This window comes from Notothenia rossii (assembly GCF_949606895.1).
Source record: "Notothenia rossii genome assembly, chromosome: 2".
Classification (NCBI taxonomy): domain Eukaryota; kingdom Metazoa; phylum Chordata; class Actinopteri; order Perciformes; family Nototheniidae; genus Notothenia; species Notothenia rossii.
In genome coordinates, this window is record NC_136904.1 from 7611263 (window position 1) to 7630507 (window position 19245).

Genomic DNA, 19245 nt, shown 5'->3' on the forward strand with positions numbered 1-19245 from the left:
TCTCTGCTTTTCTGACGATAGGAACTGTTTTTGGGACTACCATATTCAATAAATGACTATTCATAGAAAATATGACTGATGTGAGATTATTATTCATGCTATATATACTGATGTAGGGCTAAGTAAGCAACCAGTCCTGCAAATCAACCCTTAGTTGTTCAATATATTTATTCAGACATGTGAGTAGAAATACATGAGTTCTGCTCCCACCTAAGCCCAACGTTGCAATATTACAACATTTCGCTAAAAACGTACCACAATGTGAAAACTCTTTCCTTTCTGCTCCAGAGAAAATCAACAGCAACATCTGAAAGGTCAAAAAAAAATCTAATGTGTTTCTATATTTGGGCTTTAAAGGGTTAAACAGAGTGGATTTCACAAATCAAATAAAAATCAAATGAAGAACGGAGGGAACCTTTTGTTGTCTATTTCTATTAAACTGTATGGAGCTCTTCATTATTCCTACCTGATTAAACTGCACTCATGGAAATGTAAAAAGCTGTTCATTCTTTTTTTATCGATCTTTAATAGCTAATTCATCAGTAATGTGGCTCAACCAATGACCATTTCCAACACTTACCTCCTATACTGTTTGTTCTGTCATGACGCAGTTTTACCATTGTTAAGGCAGCCAACCCTACAATGAATAGGAAATATGAATCTCTAAAAGAGTTATCTTACAACCGGCAAAAGCACATTGACTTAACTTGCATTGAAATACAGAGAAACTCTTATTGTCTAGACATCATGCAAATTCAGCTCCCCACAGTTTATTTTCCAAACCATAATAATGAGTCCTTTGCTCAGTCCAGAGAACTAAAAATAAAGTCAACAGCTCAGCAGAAATATATCCTCATTGGAGTCTCTTAAGTCCAAACAAAAACTGGCATTCAAAGAACGAGATAAGCTTATTAGCGTAATACGGTTGCACACAAAAAATGGGGATGTATATTTAGATATATTTCAATAAAGCTAGAAGTGTGTTCCAGGCAGTTTGTCAAAACTCTTATCAAACTCCAAGGTAAGCCGCAGCGTATTAAGAGTGTCATATGCCACACTTTCCTTATGTTGCTGACAACTGAAAATAAAGACCATTTAAAACATATTCAGTGTTTTTTAAGAATAACAATTGGATTGAACATAGTTGTAAATAATATTGTAAATATATATATTGTTTTTCCTGCACTGTAGGTAACAGCTAGCTAGGCTGCTAGTATACCTGATAGCTTACTGTTATTGCAAAGGTAAAATAAACCTATTAAGCATAATTTTAACGACATGTTTATAAGATCTCCACTGTCAAATAAATTAACTTACAGCTTTCATTTTTCCTATTTGAAGCAAGTGGATTATTCTGATAGCATTCACTTCCCGTGCTTACCGTTTCTTCCATATCTAAACCAGAAGCTACTAAACAGGAAGTGACATCATTGTGTGACAGCTGCGGAAAATCTATATTATTACTAATAATAATAATAATAATAATACATGACACTTATATAGCGCTTTTCTAAAAACTCAAAGACGCTTTGAAAGAGAAGAAAATAAAAAACGAAGAAAAATACATAAAGAGACAAACAAAAACAGAAAAGAGGTGGGGGGGGGGGTCAGAGGTTGAATGCAGCATGTTATTATTAACTCTCCTTCAACTACAGATTAGTATACACACATAACTTAATGAAGAAGTTGAAAAAAAGGACGAGCAATGGATGACCATGTGCCCAAATAAAGAAAATAGAGCCCAAAGGAACAATTTCAAGAGGACCAAATGATCCTGTCACCTTTCCCTCGTTTCAATGACAGCAACAAGGTGAGTTTCTGTGAGCGAACAGTAACACCACCGAGGGAGATAACGCAGGTCGTATTGCGTCATGTGACAACTCCAGGCTGTAAGATGTAATCTCGGAGAGCCCTCTGCCTCAGCAAGTCGTTTGGTTCCCCTCTCAGAAAAGCCAACAGCTGTCTGCTTTTGTTTGCCTTGCTATTGTCTTCCAGAGTCTTCTGCTATGAAGCCAATTAACAAACCTGTCCACACGAGGAATGTGTCACGCCCTCCAACACTACTCTGACAAGGACTCAGCGTCTGATACAAAGTCCTCCCTTTTGGAAAAGTCACAGGTCTACAGCAGTGGATCAAAAAGCCTTTCAGCTCAAGATAAAGAGCTTTTGGTGTCTTCCCAAGAACCAAATATAGAAAGATACATCATAAATAACCATAACATCCACCATGTTAAACAACTGATGGAAAAGACAACAAATCAGGATTTTGGGATGTATTTATGTCATAATAATAAAGTACATAACAGAATCAATACATTTGCTGAGTGTAATGTTAACTTCCTCACACCTCCATAATGAAGTTGCTCCGACAAATGAAGACACAGAAGCAGGAAAGCAATGAGAAGTGCAGTGAAGTATGAAGAACATCACAGCAGTAATCAAATTTGCCGAGCTGAATGTACTGCTAAGTTTCTCAACACATCATCAAATAATGTCTGTACACTTTTAAAGGAACACACATGTTGTACTCGCTTTTCTATTTCTCACCTGTTTCTCAACTCTCCATTTCTTTCACCATTACATTAAACAACATTCAGATTTATTATTTCTGACTTCTGTCTTCTTCTGCTGCTGTTCCCTTTAGTGTTTATTTCCTGTCTGTCTTCTTCTGCTGTTCCCTTTAGTGTTTATTTCCTGTCTGTCTTCCTCTGCTGTTCCCTTTAGTGTTTACGTCTTGTCTGTCTTCTTCTGCTGTTCCCTTTAGTGTTTATTTCCTGTCTGTCTTCTTCTGCTGTTCCCTTTAGTGTTTATTTCCTGTCTGTCTTCTTCTGCTGTTCCCTTTAGTGTGTACTTCCTGTCTGTCTTCTTCTGCTATTCCCTCTAGGGTTTACTTCCCGTCTGTCTTCTTCTGCTGTTCCCTTTAGTGTTTATTTCCTGTCTGTCTTCTTCTGCTGTTCCCTTTAGTGTTTATTTTCTGTCTGTCTTTTTCTGCTGTTCCTTTTAGTGTTTACTTCCTGTCTGTCTTCTTCTGCTGTTCCCTTTAGTGTGTACTTCCTGTCTGTTTTCTTCTACTGTTCCCTTTAATGTTTACTTCCTGTCTGTCTTCTTCTGCTGTTCCCTTTAGTGTTTATTTCCTGTATGTCTTCTTCTACTGTTCCCTTTAGTGTTTACTTCCTGTCTGTCTTCTTCTCCTGTTACTTTTAGTCTTTACTTCCTGTTTGTCTTATTCTGCTGTTCCCTTTACTGTTTACTTCCCGTCTGTCTTATTCTACTGTTACTTTTAGTTTTTACTTCCTGTCTCTCTTATTCTGCTGTTCCCTTTAGTTTTTATTTTCTGTCTGTCTTCTTCTACTGTTCATGTTAGTGTTTACTTCCTGTCTGTCTTCTTCTGCCGTTCCCTTTAGTGTTTACTTCCTGTCTGTCTTATTCTGCTATTCCCTTTAGTGTTTACTTCCTGTCTGTCTTATTCTGCTGTTCCCTTTAGTGTTTACTTCCTGTCTGTCTTCTTCTGCTATTCCCTCTAGTGTTTACTTCCCATCTGTCTTCTTCTGTTGTTCCCTTTAGTGTTTATTTCCTGTATGTGTTATTCTGCTGTTCCCTTTAGTGTTTACTTCCCGTCTGTCTTCTTCTGCTGTTACTGGTAATGTTTACTTCCCATCTGTCTTCTTCTGATGTTCCCTTTAGTGTTTACTTCCTGTCTGTCTTATTTTGCTGTTACTTTTAGTGTTTACTTCCCATCTGTGTTATGCTGCTGTTCCCTTTAGTGTTTACTTACTGTCTGTCTTCTCCTGTTACTTTTAGTGTTTACTTCCTCTCCATCTTATTCTGCTATTCTCTTTAGTGTTTACTTCCTGTCTGTCTTCTTCTGCTGTTCCCTTTAGTGTTTACTTCTCGTCTGTCTTCTTCTGTTGTTCCCTTTAGTGTTACTTCCTGTCTGTCCTCTTCTGCCTTTCCCAATAGTATTCCATGGTGTTTCCCGAAGGTGAAAACGAATGTTTGTTGTCCACAGCTGGCGTTGAATTTACCGGACTTCTTTCTGCTGATTTATATGACTGCACATAGTCCCTTGATCCTCCTTAGCAATGGTCTGTTGTCCTTAGCAGTGGTGTGTTAGTGAGTATTTACAACCTCTGACATTTCCAAATAGACCAATCAGGATCCACAATTCCACTAAGCTATGAAATAAGCATAGATGTTTTCCACCACTGACTTCTGGTCAGACACTATCAGAGGAAAGTCCACACGAATGACAGAAGGTGTGGAAACAATATGGAGATGGTTCTCTACCTGTTTTCTGATAAGCTGATAGTACGGCCTCTATATTAAGTTACACTCTCACAGTAAGTAGCTTTCCGCCTCAACATTGAAACACAGAGGTTGTAGAGCAATGCCATTGATTGTTAAATCACATTATGCCTGTGATACACTATTTAGGGGACTGTTTCCGAGCAGAAACATGGAGTCTTGCGAGCCACGCTGCTGAGAACTGGCGTCTTCTGATGTTAAGTCACATTATGCTTATGAAAAAATTATGCAAGTGCTCCAAGTAAATGGCAGAATATTAATGGAGTGTAATTTTTTGACTGCCGGTGAGGACGCTGGAACTCTAATTAGAAGAACATGATAAGTTACGGCTTGATGGGTTTTCAGCCCCCACAGCGCTCGCACAGCATACATCTTATTTACCAGTCTTCTCCAGATGAGTGCACATCTTTTGGCTTTGAACCCATTCTTGTCATGTCTACAGTATGTTTAGTCACACTATATGCTCATCAGTTACATATGCGAGGTCCTGTTATATTGTGTCCTCCATGTAAGTTGCCAATGCTCTATTATGTAGCCTCATGTGTCAACAACAATTAGTCTCCTCTTTTATGCGGCAAATTAAAACGTTTCAGGTCCTGCCAGAGGAAGAGATGTTAAAGGGCTGAGAAATATTCATATAATGTGGGTAAGCACTGCCATGGAAACATAATCCTCATCCAAGGTCTTCAGGTTTAGTTAAAGGACATGGAGCCTGAATCTTTCATTAAATGAAGGCTTATTTCATTATTTAGAAGGTGTTATTTTCTGCCTCAGTTCACAGGCTAAACGCCAATTGGCAACTCCAAGGTCTATTTAAATGAGTCAGACTCTGGTCCCATCTGCCCTGCTGGGTCTTGCTCCTGAGTGGGTGTTCAGACTGGATAATGCAGTCAGCCCCGGGACGCAGACTTTCTTCTGCGGTGTCATCTGTCTTCCCACCCAGCATCCCACTCACCTGGGCCAGAGTCAAGGTCTCAGCGACATGCAACACCTCGGAGCCAAAGCTAGGGTTTTTAATTGGAGTGATTCACATAGTGTATACTCAGAATTAGAATCAGAACCAGAAACAGGTTTATTACCAGGTAGGTTGACACGTACGAGGAATTTGATTTGATGTCTGCACAGTGATCCCAAAAAAGTGTGTTTTATATGCCGAAGATATATCGTATGTTCAGGGTCAGATGTAGTCAGTTACTGAATAAAGCACATAATACTCCAACACCTCGGAGCCACAGCTAGGGTTTTTAATTGGAGTGATTCACATAGTGCAGGGGTGTCCAAACTACGCCCCACGGTCAAAGTGGAACACGGACCATTTTGAATCGGCACTCAGCAAATTAAAAAAGTATAATGGAGTACGGCCCACAAATGAAACTTGTGCTTGTCTTATATTGTACTTTGTAAATATATACGTACACATATATTACACAGTACTCATAAGCACAGTTTTTAAAGTTGAAAACATTTTCTAACTAATTTAAATTGATAAGAAAAAAGCCTAATAACGTATTTACATATTAAGCTTGAAATATACCCTTCATATTTCCACTTATTAAAGATATCTGAGGCTTCTGCTTTAAGGAATGAGCTGCCAACTAAATAAATGAAACCCTATGAGGCGAAGCTGTGATGTAGGCTGTTCTGTTTCTTAAAGCATTTTCAAGTATCAAGAATAATTTAGCGATTGATTTTTCTAACTTATAACTGAACTTATGAGGCAGTATACCTCTAGTGAGTGGCCCAGCCCTTCGTATATGTTTCTGTATGTGGCCCTCGTTGAAAAATGTTTGGACACCCCTGATCTAGAAAATACTGCACAGTGTTCCCAAGAAAATGTATTTGATATGCTCCTCACGAAGATATACTGTATGTTCAGGGTCAGATATAGTCAGTTACTGAAAAGCACATGTCCATGATTTAATAAGTAAAATAATCAATGGGAATACGGTTTATTTTTATTTTATCCGACTCCTATCATGGATTTTTTCTTTAAATCAAACTGAAAGAATATTGAACTTTACTAATTTCCATAAACTCGAAGTTACTGAACACAATTTTTTTTTTTAATTCATTAGTAATGTAAAAATAAATGTTCAATATGGATACTTTTGGATACCTTTAGAATCAGCTAAATACATAGAAAATAAATGAAAACCTCTACTATTCATGAATCACCATTAAACAGTTTAAAATTTTCAAATATAATGTAATATCACCTTATCTTACTTCCTTGAAATTTCATCTGGGCATATTATGATTACATTTGGTTGGGAATATAAACCTTGGTCTCATACATAGTCTTTGGTCATGTGATCACTAAATTATTTGGCGATATCTTATACTCCATGGTTAAAAAATCACCCCCGTCCTTCAAAACCTGCACTGGCTCCCTGTCCGTCAACGAATACACTTCAAAATCCTTCTGCTAACACACAAAGTTCTCAATAACCAGGCACCCCCCCTACCTCACCGACCTGACCCACCACTACACCCCCTCCCGCAGCCTTCGTTCATCAAAAGCGAACCTCCTCTCTATCCCCACACGAACCAAGCTCCGAACCTGGAGGGACAGAGCCTTCTCCATCGCTGCCCCCACCCTCTGGAACTCCCTTCCACAACACATCAGAGACTGCACCGACCCATCCACTTTCAAAACACGGACCGAAACACACCTCTTCAGACTGGCTTTTCATTTGTGAATTATGCTGTGTTGCTGTTTTAATATTTATTTATTTTTCTATTCTTTATTCTATGTTATCATGTTTTATCAAACCACTGTAAAGCGTCTTTGAGCACCTGGAAATGCGCTTTGAAATCAAATGTATTATTATTAAAAATGAACAAATAACAAGCAATATCGGACCACGCCATCGATATAACAGCACATACTGTAAGGGAAAAAAATAATGATTTTAGAAGATCTTCAAGAGCACTAAGACACGTATACCTAAACATCTATCTCATAATCCAGATGCTGAGGTGACATGTTTTCTGCTGAGTATCATATCTTTGTTCCTGATATTACAGTTCCTCACATTGTTCTCTCGTTTGACTGTGTGAGCTGCAGAGGAGTCACCATAAGAATGTCACGCCTATCAACTGTACTTATATGATAAAGTGATTTAGATTCTGAATGAGGAAGAAACATTTATTTTTTACGAGCCATAGCGAGCGTGGCCTTGTCCTCTGCCAAAGACATGAGAGGCATACATAATCACGTCATGTACTTTTGTGTGTGTGTGTGTGTGTGTGTGTGTGTGTGTGTGTGTGTGTGTGTGTGTGTGTGTGTGTGTGTGTGTGTGTGTGTCTGCGTGTGTGTGTGTGTGTGCGCTGGGAATGAATGGTTGCAGTTTCACAGACTGTCGAATAGAGAGCATCATTACACACAGCTCTGACTGCCGAGAGATCATTTGAATAATGTAGTTGGTTACATTATTATCTGTTCCATTCATTATTGGCCGCTGGAGTGGTTCTGTTGCTATTACAGAGGGATAACACTTCACTGTTTGAAACCTTTCATTCACTGAGCTGGGTTTGGCATAATGCTGTGTGTTGTCTCCGAGGACGAAACCATTATCTGCGGCACAGAGATCCTCTCTCCATAGAACGTCTTCAGCTTTATAGGAAAACAAAAAGTGCCCCTTTTTTGTTAATTTCCCAAATGACTTAGTAAATACATCTCTGCAGAGGAATGAATTCCACCGCTACTTATCGGGGGATTTGTGTGGCTTTGAGCGCTAAACAGCAAACAAAGCCAAGGGAAATAAAAGAGCCATCCCATAACACAACATCTGTTGACATCAGCCCGTTAAGTGAAATATGACCCCACTGCCCGCTTTCATAAGTATAAAAAGACACAGTTTTTCTTGTTTGTGGTCCAATCTGCTAATCTACAGAGCACTTCCATGGCGCCTCTGAATTAATTAGACGATTTGGCACCCAGCAGTCTCATTTCTCGTGTCCCCAGTGAGAAATGTGCTCTCTTGTTACAGTGATGCACAAATATAATTCCCCACTTTGCCAGATGTCCCGCTATCTGCAGCTACTACAGTAGTTTATTTCCCTGTGAGAATGTAAGGGGATAGGGTGACTCGCGGATCATTTATACTCCTTACAAATGACATCCCAGATATTGGAGGAATGTCAAAATGGATGCGTAGAGGTGAAAGATATCTTAACTTATTCTTTTGTGTGATACTTTATCGATCGCTTACACTGCCAATGGAGCGAAAGCAGGGGGGTCAACTGCAGGGCAGGGCCTCTGGAGTTTCTATTGTCTTCACTTTATTCGGCTCAAGGTCAATACTTTATGGATATCTGCACTCCACAACATCCATTATAGAAATGGAAGTTTTACACAGGCAGGGGAGTGAAATGCATTCAAGATTGGTGTCAATATTGTCATGAATTACGTCCACGTGTAAGTCTGCAGCGAGGTACAGGAAGGAAATGGAATCAGGCACAGTGAGGATAAATAAAAGGTGTGTGTTGTATGATTTGCAAATAAAAAAATATAATGACTATTTTTCTCTTCCATTATTTATGTACTGGTGTTTATAATGAAAGGTATGCTGATGCTGAGGCCATACAATTAAAATGAAAGAACTACAATTTGACCTAATGACTTTTGCATAACTCTGTACTTGACTTCTATTTGAGGAAATATAATTGAACTCACCTTGAGCAGATCAATTACACCTGAAAGGTTTTAACTTATTCAGTAAGAATACGTATATGTTAAAGAGGCCATATTATGCTTTTTGGGGTTTCCCTTTCCTGTGGTGTGTTTATATATAGCTTTTTAATGGTCTGCAAAGGCTAAAAACAAATGTGTTTTTAAATAGTGACATCGCTATGTAACAGTTGCGCTTCTATTGGCTAGCTCTCCAACACATTGTACATGATAGGCTAAGGGGCGGGACATCTCTAAGCTGTTGACCAATCACAACAGAGCCGGCCAGCTGACCAATCAGAGCAGACTGGGCTCTGGTTTCAGACAGAGGGTGAAAAGAGGTGCTGCAGCACAGGCAGTATGAGAAAAATAAAGAGCTTTTTGAACATTAAAGCATGGAGACATGAACATTAGCAGAATATATCCTCGAGCAAAAAATGCTTCAATGAATGTTAAACTGAGTAATTTGACACAGCAGCTTAAAAAACTAACTGTTATTGCTTAAAACGACAATTAATATTTCTGAAAGGCACGAAATGTGGTCTCTTAAATGTTTTACATACAAATGCAACAGCTCCAAATGTCATTAATATGCAGCGTGATGTTATGGTTCAAATCTGCCTTTGGTCTGTTTTCGCTATAGGTTACAATGAGACTTTTTAGTGTTTATTTTGAAAGCTCTGCCTACAGTAAATCTTGTGTACGTTTGAGTTTATTTCCCACTGGCTGTTTCTCAGGAAGGAATCAGAAGTCAAGCCACAACAGGAATCAGCAGTGTAATTAGAGTAATTAAGAAAGCGTGGGGCAGGCTGTGTTTTGGATGCCATGAACCACTAAACACAATCCCTGGGTGGTAATTACTTGAACACACACTTCCAGCTTTGTTCAAGGTTTTGCTACGCTGGCCTTGGATTGTATAGGAGGGGTGTGTGAACGCAGGAAGACATAATTGGCTGTAGAAACAAAACATGATCTCAAACTGAGAAGGTTTTGTAATTTGCATCTTGGGGAAATAAAAAGGTATGCAATTTCACTTCAGCAATTAGCACATGCCTACAAACGAGTGACATCTTGGTTAACCAGTGTGAGTACAAGCATTATTCACATTATTTATGTACAATTAAGAGGTAATGTATGTATACTTTTACTCCATTACAACTCAAAAGAGAAATGAGAGTCTCCATTGATCCCTTGGTGATATTCAAAAGCTAACCAGAAGTATGTGTTGTTAATACATATGTAGTAATGTTGGAACATGAAAGCAATGAACACATTTATGCCTCATTATAGTCATAATATAATTATTAGGAGTTGGGAAAGGTACAGTATGTTGACTTTTTTGTAGATAAACATTTTGATGTTAAATCTTCTGTAGTGAAAGAGGATATATTCTGCTCATTTTCAGGTTGATATTAGTGTTTAGTGTCTCATACTGTGACTTGTCTCCATGCTGTAATGTTCAAAAATATCTTTATTTTGCATAAAACTAAAAGAACACACTACAAGAAAAGGGAAAACCCAAAAAGCACAAGGGCCTCTTTCACTTAAGTAAACATTTTGAGAGCATAACGTTTACCTGTAATGGAGTATTTCTACACTGTGGCATCACTATTGTTACTAATCAAGCAAGTAACATATCTAAATACTTCTATGGACCAACTTTCTTGAAATGCTTGCTAGACATTTGTACATTTCCTTCCTTCGATTGAATTGTTTTACCCTTCAACACACAATGAAAGGTGAGTCAAGATATCCTTGTATCTACTGTGCGTGACATTTTGAAGGTTTACGTTTCACCGCATGGACTCCATTACTTCGGAATGACCTTGCTGCATGGTTACATCACACATCACATGTATAAATGTGTCTTTTGATTGTGTATACAGGACTGTCTCAGAAAATTAGAATATTGTGATAAAGTTCTTTATTTTCTGTAATGCAATTAAAAAAACAAAAATGTCATACATTCTGGATTCATTACAAATCAACTGAAATATTGCAAGCCTTTTATTATTTTAATATTGCTGATTATGGCATACAGCTTAAGAAAACTCAAAAATCCTATCTCAAAAAATTAGAATAGTTCCTCAGACCAAGTAAAAAAAAAAGATTTATAACAGCAAAACACAATCAAACATTTGAAAATGTCCATTAATGCACTCAGTACTTGGTTGGGAATCCTTTTGCACGGATTACTGCATCAATGCGGCGTGGCATGGAGGCAATCAGCCTGTGGCATTGCTGAGGTGTTATGGATGCCCAGGATGCTTCAATAGCGGCCTTTAGCTCATTAGCATTGTTGGGTCTGGTGTCTTTCAGCTTCTTCTTCACAATACCCCACATATTCTCTATGGGGTACAGGTCAGGGGAATTTGCAGGCCAATCGAGGACAGTAATGCCATGGTCAGTACACCAGTTACTGGTGGTTTTGGCACTGTGGGCAGGTGCCAGATCATGCTGGAAAATGAATTCCTCATCTCCATAGAGCTTTTCAGCAGACGGAAGCATGTAGTGCTCTAAAATCTCTTGGTACACAGCTGCATTTACTCTGGGCTTGATGAAACACAGTGGACCAACACCAGCAGCTGACATGGCTCCCCAAACCATCGCTGACTGTGGGAACTTCACACTGGATTTCAAGCAACTTGGATTTTGCTCCTCTCCAGCCTTTCTCCAGACTCTGGCGCCTTGACTTCCAAATGAAATACAAAACTTGCTTTCGTCTGAAAAGAGGACTGTGGACCACTGTGCAACTGTCCAGTGCTTCTTTTCCTTAGCCCAAGTCAGACGCCTCTTCCGTTGTCTTGAGTTCAGAAGTGGCTTGACCATGGGAATACGGCTATTGTAGCCCATTTCCCGGACACGTCTGTGAACAGTGACTTTTAATACCTGGACTCCAGCTTCAGTCCACTGTCTTTGAAGCTCCCCCAAATTCTGGAAGCGACTCTTCTTCACAATGCTGTTAAGGCTGCGGTCATCTCTCTTGGTTGTGCAGCGTTTCCTGCCACATTTCCCCCTTCCAACAGACTTTTTGTGGATGTGCTTTGAAACTGCACTCTGTGAACAGCTTGCTCTTTGAGAAATTTCTTTTTGTGTCTTACCCTCCTGATGGAGGGTGTCAATGACGGTCCTCTGGACAGCAGTCAGATCAGCAGTCTTCCCCATACTTGTGATTTAGTTTACTGAACCAAGCTGAGTGTTTTTCAAGGCTCAGGAAACCCTTGCAGGTGTTTCGAGTTAATTAGACGATTCAAGTGATTCGTTGAACACCCTACTAGTATACTTTTTCATGATATTCTAATATTTAGAGATAGGATATTTGAGTTTTCTTAAGCTGTATGCCATAATCAGCAATATTAAAATAATAAAAGGCTTGCAATATTTCAGTTGATTTGTAATGAATCCAGAATGTATGACATTTTTGTTTTTTTAATTGCATTACAGAAAATAAAGAACTTTATCACAATATTCTAATTTTCTGAGACAGTCCTGTATAGGCAGGGCCGTCCCTGGCCAACATGAGGCCCCACGCAAAGTTATATGATGAGGCCCTCTGTTTCGCAAGCGTCGTCAACGGACGGACGGATGGACGGGATGTGCTAGTGGAGCCTCGCAGCTACGAAACCGTGCCGCGCCACACTAACGGTACGTCCACACAGCCACGTTAAAAAAATCTTGGAGGTGGGCGTGTCTGAAAGCTTGGGGATTTTTTGCGAGCAACGCGACCAACAACCAATCACATGAATCTCCCGCCCCAGACATACAAAGCAATAGCAATGTTAAAACGAAGTAAACTGGATATAAAATCCCCAAACAGGCGAAAACCTACCAGTTTCACCCACTGTCTCTGCCACCTCCCTCCATGCCTGGTTCCTCCGGTTTGTATCCCGGTAAGTTATTAGCGACTGGTCATAAAGAACCGGGTGATTTGCTACAGCAATAACTAATTTCTCCTCCATTCTTTCAGGAATATAGAAAATGAACTGCGGTATGTCTCTTCCAGCTTACACGCGGTTTGATTGGCTAGCGCTTGTACTGTCAGATTTGCATAAACGGGATTTGATTGGCTGACGCTTCCACCTCAGCTTCAAAAGTTGAACATTGCTCTACTTTTGAATCCCGAAAATCCTGGAAATCTTCGCTTTGCTTCCCACAATGCAGTTCGGCGAAAAGTGAGGCAACGTGACGTCACCCCATTCAAAGTGAATGGGCAGAGAAGCGTTGGGAGATTTTTTAAACGCTGCTGTGTGGACGGGCCGTAAGTGCGCCACATTTTCGGCTCAGATAAGGCCCCCCTCCGCAAGGTGAGGTCTCCATGATCGGCCTGTAGGGAGGGACGGCCCTGTATATATACATATTTGTATATATATTTGTTTTTGTATTCTGGATTGTGGGAAAGGGTATTTCGATCTCTCTGTCTGTACACACAAACTGAAAGATTGACAATAAAGTTGACTTTTGACTTTGACTGAATCTCCTCTCTGGCCTGAAAGCACCTCTTCCTGTTCTCTGTCCTGCACTAAACAGGGTCCAAAAAGACAGCCTGTGTGAGGAAATTTCCCATTTCTATTCCTACTGGGGAATATCAGAGCTCCACCTGGTGAGAAGTCCTGCTGCGGTACTGATACGATGTGTTTCCCAGAAGTCTGCACCACTGATGAAACACTGACACATTTGTTACACAATCATTTACATTCTGCCTGCCTCTCGCTGTCCAATAGATCATCTCCAAGGGGGAACCTAAAATCATTCATCTCACATCCATCCCCATCCATCGCCTCCCTGTCAGTTAGCGGCTCACTGTGGCAGTACGAGGCAGACCTTTGACACACATTACCTTTTAAGTGCAGCTTCCGCAAAGTTAATGGCAGCTATGGTAGACATTAAATATCATAAAAAGTCTCCGGGATACTTTTTAAAAGTCACTTTCATTTTGGAACGACACATGGACTGCTTTTATACAGTATATGCTTAATATCTTACCCGAAAGTGCACAATGTGTGCCTCAATCATCCGTCCACACTTACTGTATGTGCTTTTTTGACAGGAGCAACTGGGGATGAACCACCAACCTTATGATTAAAGGATAATCTGCCCTTTACTAACTGCCTTATGTCCTCTTTCAGATAATAAATCACCAGATACAAGTGATTGACTTCATGATCAGCTGCTAGTGGAGTATACTGCTTGGACACGTCTCCATGCAGATTCCTCTCAGGGCAGGAAAGAGTTAACCGGATGGCAGCACTCATTTCTAATTTGATGTGATGAAATGGTATAATAAAAGCCAAAGCTGGGTAATATGCATCATGCTCATCGCCCACAAACGTAGAAACTGCCGTCACGTCCCGTTTGCTTTACTCTTTTGGAGGAAGAGGAAGAACACGAGGTACCGAGAGACTATTTTTGGAGTATCCAAAGTTGTCTTATTTGCAAAACAAACCTCGGATTAGACGATGTGTCTAATATGTTCTTATACCTTCTTGCTTTTTAATAAGCATGTTTTGTTCTATATGATCATTTACAGTTTTGAGAGCCTCTATCTTTGTTTTTAAGGTTATTTTTACAAGCTCTGTCCCGCGACTACAGATGAATAACAGCGTCTTGGTTAACTCTGCCGCATATCCAGAAATGTATAGTGTTGTGACTGTCCCTGTAAGTGAGTAAATAAGTAAATAAATACATACATTTCATTATTAAAGCAATCAAACAAAGGAAATTGTCTTGCTTTTAATTGAACTATTAATTATTATTATTATTATTATTATCACTGTAACTTGTATTCATGTATTTTTTCTTTTAATGTTTATTTTATTATCTTTGCTTTTTAATGACTGTTTTTAAATGCCATGTTCTTAACGTCTTTCATTTGTGTAAAGCACTTTAAATTGCCTATATTGCTATATAAATACACTTGCCTTGCCTTCCTTGAGACCCTTATCAGTTGTTACTGGACCTTGTTCCTAAATATTACCTTGAGAAATCTCATTAATTCCCACTAATTCACCGCCAGATTACATTTGGAGGAGGACTCGGGGAAAGCTGTACCTCTGACATAGTATCAATACTGCAATTGCATTCTGACAGGCTCCTCATTTGCTTAACAGGATCCCAATGCATTCTTGATCCTGTTATTAATCATTTACATACTCTGCGTGTCACCTGATAGCTCACCCCGCTGCGCTTTTCCGCTGCTCCTCTCATTAAAATGCTAATCTAAACTCCTGACCCGCCCTGCTGCTGCGGAGGGAAAATACTCATAATGACACTCTCCCTCTTGCTTCATCGCGCCCCCAAAGACCTCCAAACAGCAGGTGCCACGGGCCGAAAGAGGGACCTTTTCCACTCAACAGGAGCACTCCAAGTATTCATTTATTCCTGCGCTTTGGAAACGCAGGGCTCATTAACCAAATGTGGGTTTTATATAGCCATTTCCCTCCGCTTCATATACTTTATATACTGTACACTATAGGTGACTCATATTCATTGAGAAGGTTTACGGTTATGAACGGCCCATCAGAGTAATAACAGGAAGTGCTGAGGACACACTTTCAGAATCACTTACATGGAGGTATATTGACAAAACTGGTGAAATGTCACTAAGTACATTTACTCAAGTTCTGAAAACGTGAAGAACTTGTATTTTAACACATTTAACGTACGTGTTTCACGTTATGCAACTTTTTAATTTTGACTGCACTTAATTTTGTAGGAACATTTAAATGTTTTACTCCACCATTTGTTTCAATAGTTTTAAATTGGTTACTAGCTACGTAGCATACAGTCAGTGGCTGCGCCAGAGTATTTTTGTTGGGTAGTCTGTGGTAGGGCTAACCCATACAGTGGTGGGGCTCGAGTCAGTATTTGTAATGTAATTACACGCTATATCGCACCCCTTGACAGTGAAACGCCACGCGTGAGGCTTTTATTAGCCTCCTTTTATCAGCTAAATTACATCGAGAGCAACAGGTGTGAGTTAAACAATACAATAGCCTATTCTGCTAATTCCACGTTGTTACAACATGCTAAGCAGTGGCAGAAAAAAGAAAAGTTCGCATATAGAATTGACATGGAGAGGGAGAGAGAGAGAGAGAGAGAGAGAGAGTGAGGGAGAGACAGACAGAGAGAGAGGGAGAGACACAGACACACACAGGTAAACAGAGAGAGACAGATACAGCACACAACAGGTGGCCTGTGTCTCTATTGTCATACAAAACACTTTTTCAAATGACCCATTATTACCAAATATATTCAAAACTCACTATTGACGTTCTCAAAGCAGCGCGATCCGCCGGTTGTTGTGGTTGGAAGCGAAAATGTCAATGACACGCTGCACATCCAGTGCCTTACTCCTCTGCTGATAGCCAGCAGGCCCAGGTTGCTGTTCCGTGCATCACCACTGCTGTTTCTTAGATAAGCGTTCGCAGCCAGCAGAGGTCACAGGCAGAGTCAGGGAAATGCATATGAGTCACTGTAAATCCATAAAGGCATCCTTGTAGGGTCGCATTAAAGCGCCTGTTCGACTTGTTGTACCTCAATGCTAGGGCGTTTAAGAAAAAATATATCCATCCGAAATATACAATTAATCCTAGAAGTTCTGCTGTCTATCTGCAATTTACTCGGCGCGAGTTTGGGGACTTTTCACTGTGAACGTGACGTATCAGTAATGCATGACGCAGCAGACCCAACGTTTCGTTGCTCTGATTGCATTTTGATCTGACCGCGCTGATATTATAACGCGAGAGAATTTCCACACCTTTAGTGTATAAAACTCCCCCACTACTTAGACTATTCCTTACACCCCTCTAGCATAAGCCCGAATGGTCTCAACCATATTGCGTCGGTAACGTGCACTTCAGGATCAGTTTGTGTGTTGTGGACACGACCGTTAGATTTTTGCAATCCGTGTTCTCAACATGCTTACTTTAGCATCATTTTTCATGGTCGGGCTAAGGTAGAGCTAAGCCATTTCTTGGTATGGCTATAGCCTACCCCAGCCATACCCTGGCGCCGCCACTGCATACAGTATGTATGTTATTAACACAAGATGTAAACCAACCAAATAATTATTGTATATTATAATAGGTTAAAGGTGGGGTAGGTCATTTTGGAGAAACCAGCTCGACTGCGCTAGGATTTGAAAATACACAGCCGGAACATATCTGCCACTTCCTTACAGAGCCCCTCCTCCAACACACACGAACGTGCACATGACCAATGAGGGCACGAGATCAGTTTGTGCACAGATGGAAGGCTGACAGGCAGGGAGGCCATCCAGTTATTTTAGCCGGACCGGCTAAAATAATTGGTCGTGCTTTTTACAGCGCCACGGCTTCCACAGATGACATTGTTGTATGTATTTATTGTCAAAGCACTTCATTTATTTATTGCTATCGGGATGTTAAGAGCATTCCATGGAAAATAACAAGTGTTTCTGAAATAAATTACATACCCCATCTTTAAGTTACCCAACAGTATATAAAGTAAATTAAATAATCCCCAACCATGTGCATCATTCAAATAATAAAATAAATAATGCATTATTAATTACAATTATATAACTTTATATGATTCTAAAACGAGCCAAACCTCATTATAAGTACTTTTTGTACTACAGTATATATTGATGCTATTACCTTTGTGCTTTTACTTAAGTATATTTTCCGAGTACTTCTTCCATTATAACACTGTTGTATTTGTACTTTTACTGAAGTAAAATATCTGAGTACTTCTTCCTCTTCTGGTGTCATGCACACAAAGCATTACAGATTACTAAAATAAAAGATAAAGCCTAAAAAAAGATATTGTGAAAACAGTGTTTTCATGCCAGTTGCTGCAGGCTTCAGTCCAGACAACAATGCCTCTACATTTAAAACTGCTTACACTTCTAAGCACTGCGATAGTGAATGTAAATATAATCTGTTTTACATCTGATTTCCTTCGGTGTGTTAATGTTTTCCCATTTAAAATGAGAAACCCTGAAGCGCTTCAGCACGCAAGTCTAAAAATGACACACTTCTCCCTGGCTGATGGATATGGAAGTGCATTGTGATAATGGAGCAGTTATTTTGACTAAGCGCTGGCAGTGAACAGGGCACATGAGAACACACATGAATGGACGACTGCACAGCAAACCAAGCATGGCGTCACAAGCCAGAGGAGGGCCTCTCTGACTGGTGAGACGTGGCTATATGGACCAAATATGTGCACACATTTTAACACACTTCAGTGCTTAACATCACAATGTGGAGCTGCATCAAATTAAGATGTAAATATATGTAATATGCTGCATTTCAACATGAATCACAAACTAGAAACTCTAAAACCAACTCATCAGCATGATGTTAATTAATTAGTTTATGATCAGATATCCAATTGTGTTACTTCATACTTGAGGAGACTTTGAAATATTTTTTTTGGCTTTCCGTTAGAAAATATAAACCAATGTTTTATACATCCATGACATTATACGTTAGCAGCAGCGGCGGACTGGCCATCGGGACGTTCGGGACTGATCCCGATGGGCCGGTACTGAAGTGGGCCGCGGTCGGATAAGTCACTAGCACCCCCACCCCCCCCCCCCCCCCATTGACAATTGACTAGCGATATTTACTTGTGGTACCGAGGTGGGCCAGCGGTACCGAAGTGGGCCGGTCGAGAGTTCGGGCTGATTTTTAGTCCCAGTCCGCCCCTGGTTAGCAGTGAGCTAGCAGCTAGTTAGCTTAGCACAAAGTCCTGAAAGCAACTAGCCTCTTTAGAGAATTCATTTAAAGATGACTAATCAACACATTGTATTTAGTTTGTTTAGTCATTATACAAATTAAAGCATGAAAACAATCGCATGTCTTCTGTGGGGTCACTTTTTCACTTCTTTTACATTTAGGCTAAAGACTTTTCTTTCCGCTGATGCTTTCAATTAAATCAAATCACTATTAATATCTAACACTGCACTGAAATCTGTATTCTTGTATTTTATAACTGTTATTCGAATTCAAACTTTTTTCTCCTGGCTTTTTTACGACTGTTTTTTAATATATCTCAATGTTGTTTTTTGTTCTGCTTTAGTTGTTGACTTTTATTTTTAGTCATCCTTTTATATGGATAACATAATATCTGTTACTAATGCTATAAAGGTACTGATTATAGTCATTGATCTTCTTAAATATTAGAAGTTTCATTTTGTCTTTATATTTGTATTGTAGGAGTAGAATCTGCCAAATTGCCTTAAAAAACATTGCCTCCAGACTAAAAAAGATACTAAGAATATC

General features: G+C 39.7%; 1 protein-coding gene across 1 annotated transcript in view; it reads right to left on the reverse strand.

Annotated features, from left to right (window-relative positions):
- chst8 (carbohydrate (N-acetylgalactosamine 4-0) sulfotransferase 8) overlaps positions 1–18515 on the reverse strand; it is a 160409-nt gene extending 141894 nt beyond the window's left edge. Inside the window, exon 1 of the mRNA XM_079667212.1 lies at positions 16240–18515. Within this exon, the coding sequence (XP_079523338.1) occupies positions 16240–16315 (76 nt within the window). The 5' untranslated portion in view covers positions 16316–18515. The remainder of the gene's footprint in view (positions 1–16239) is intronic.
- Between the last annotated feature and the right edge of the window lie 730 nt (positions 18516–19245).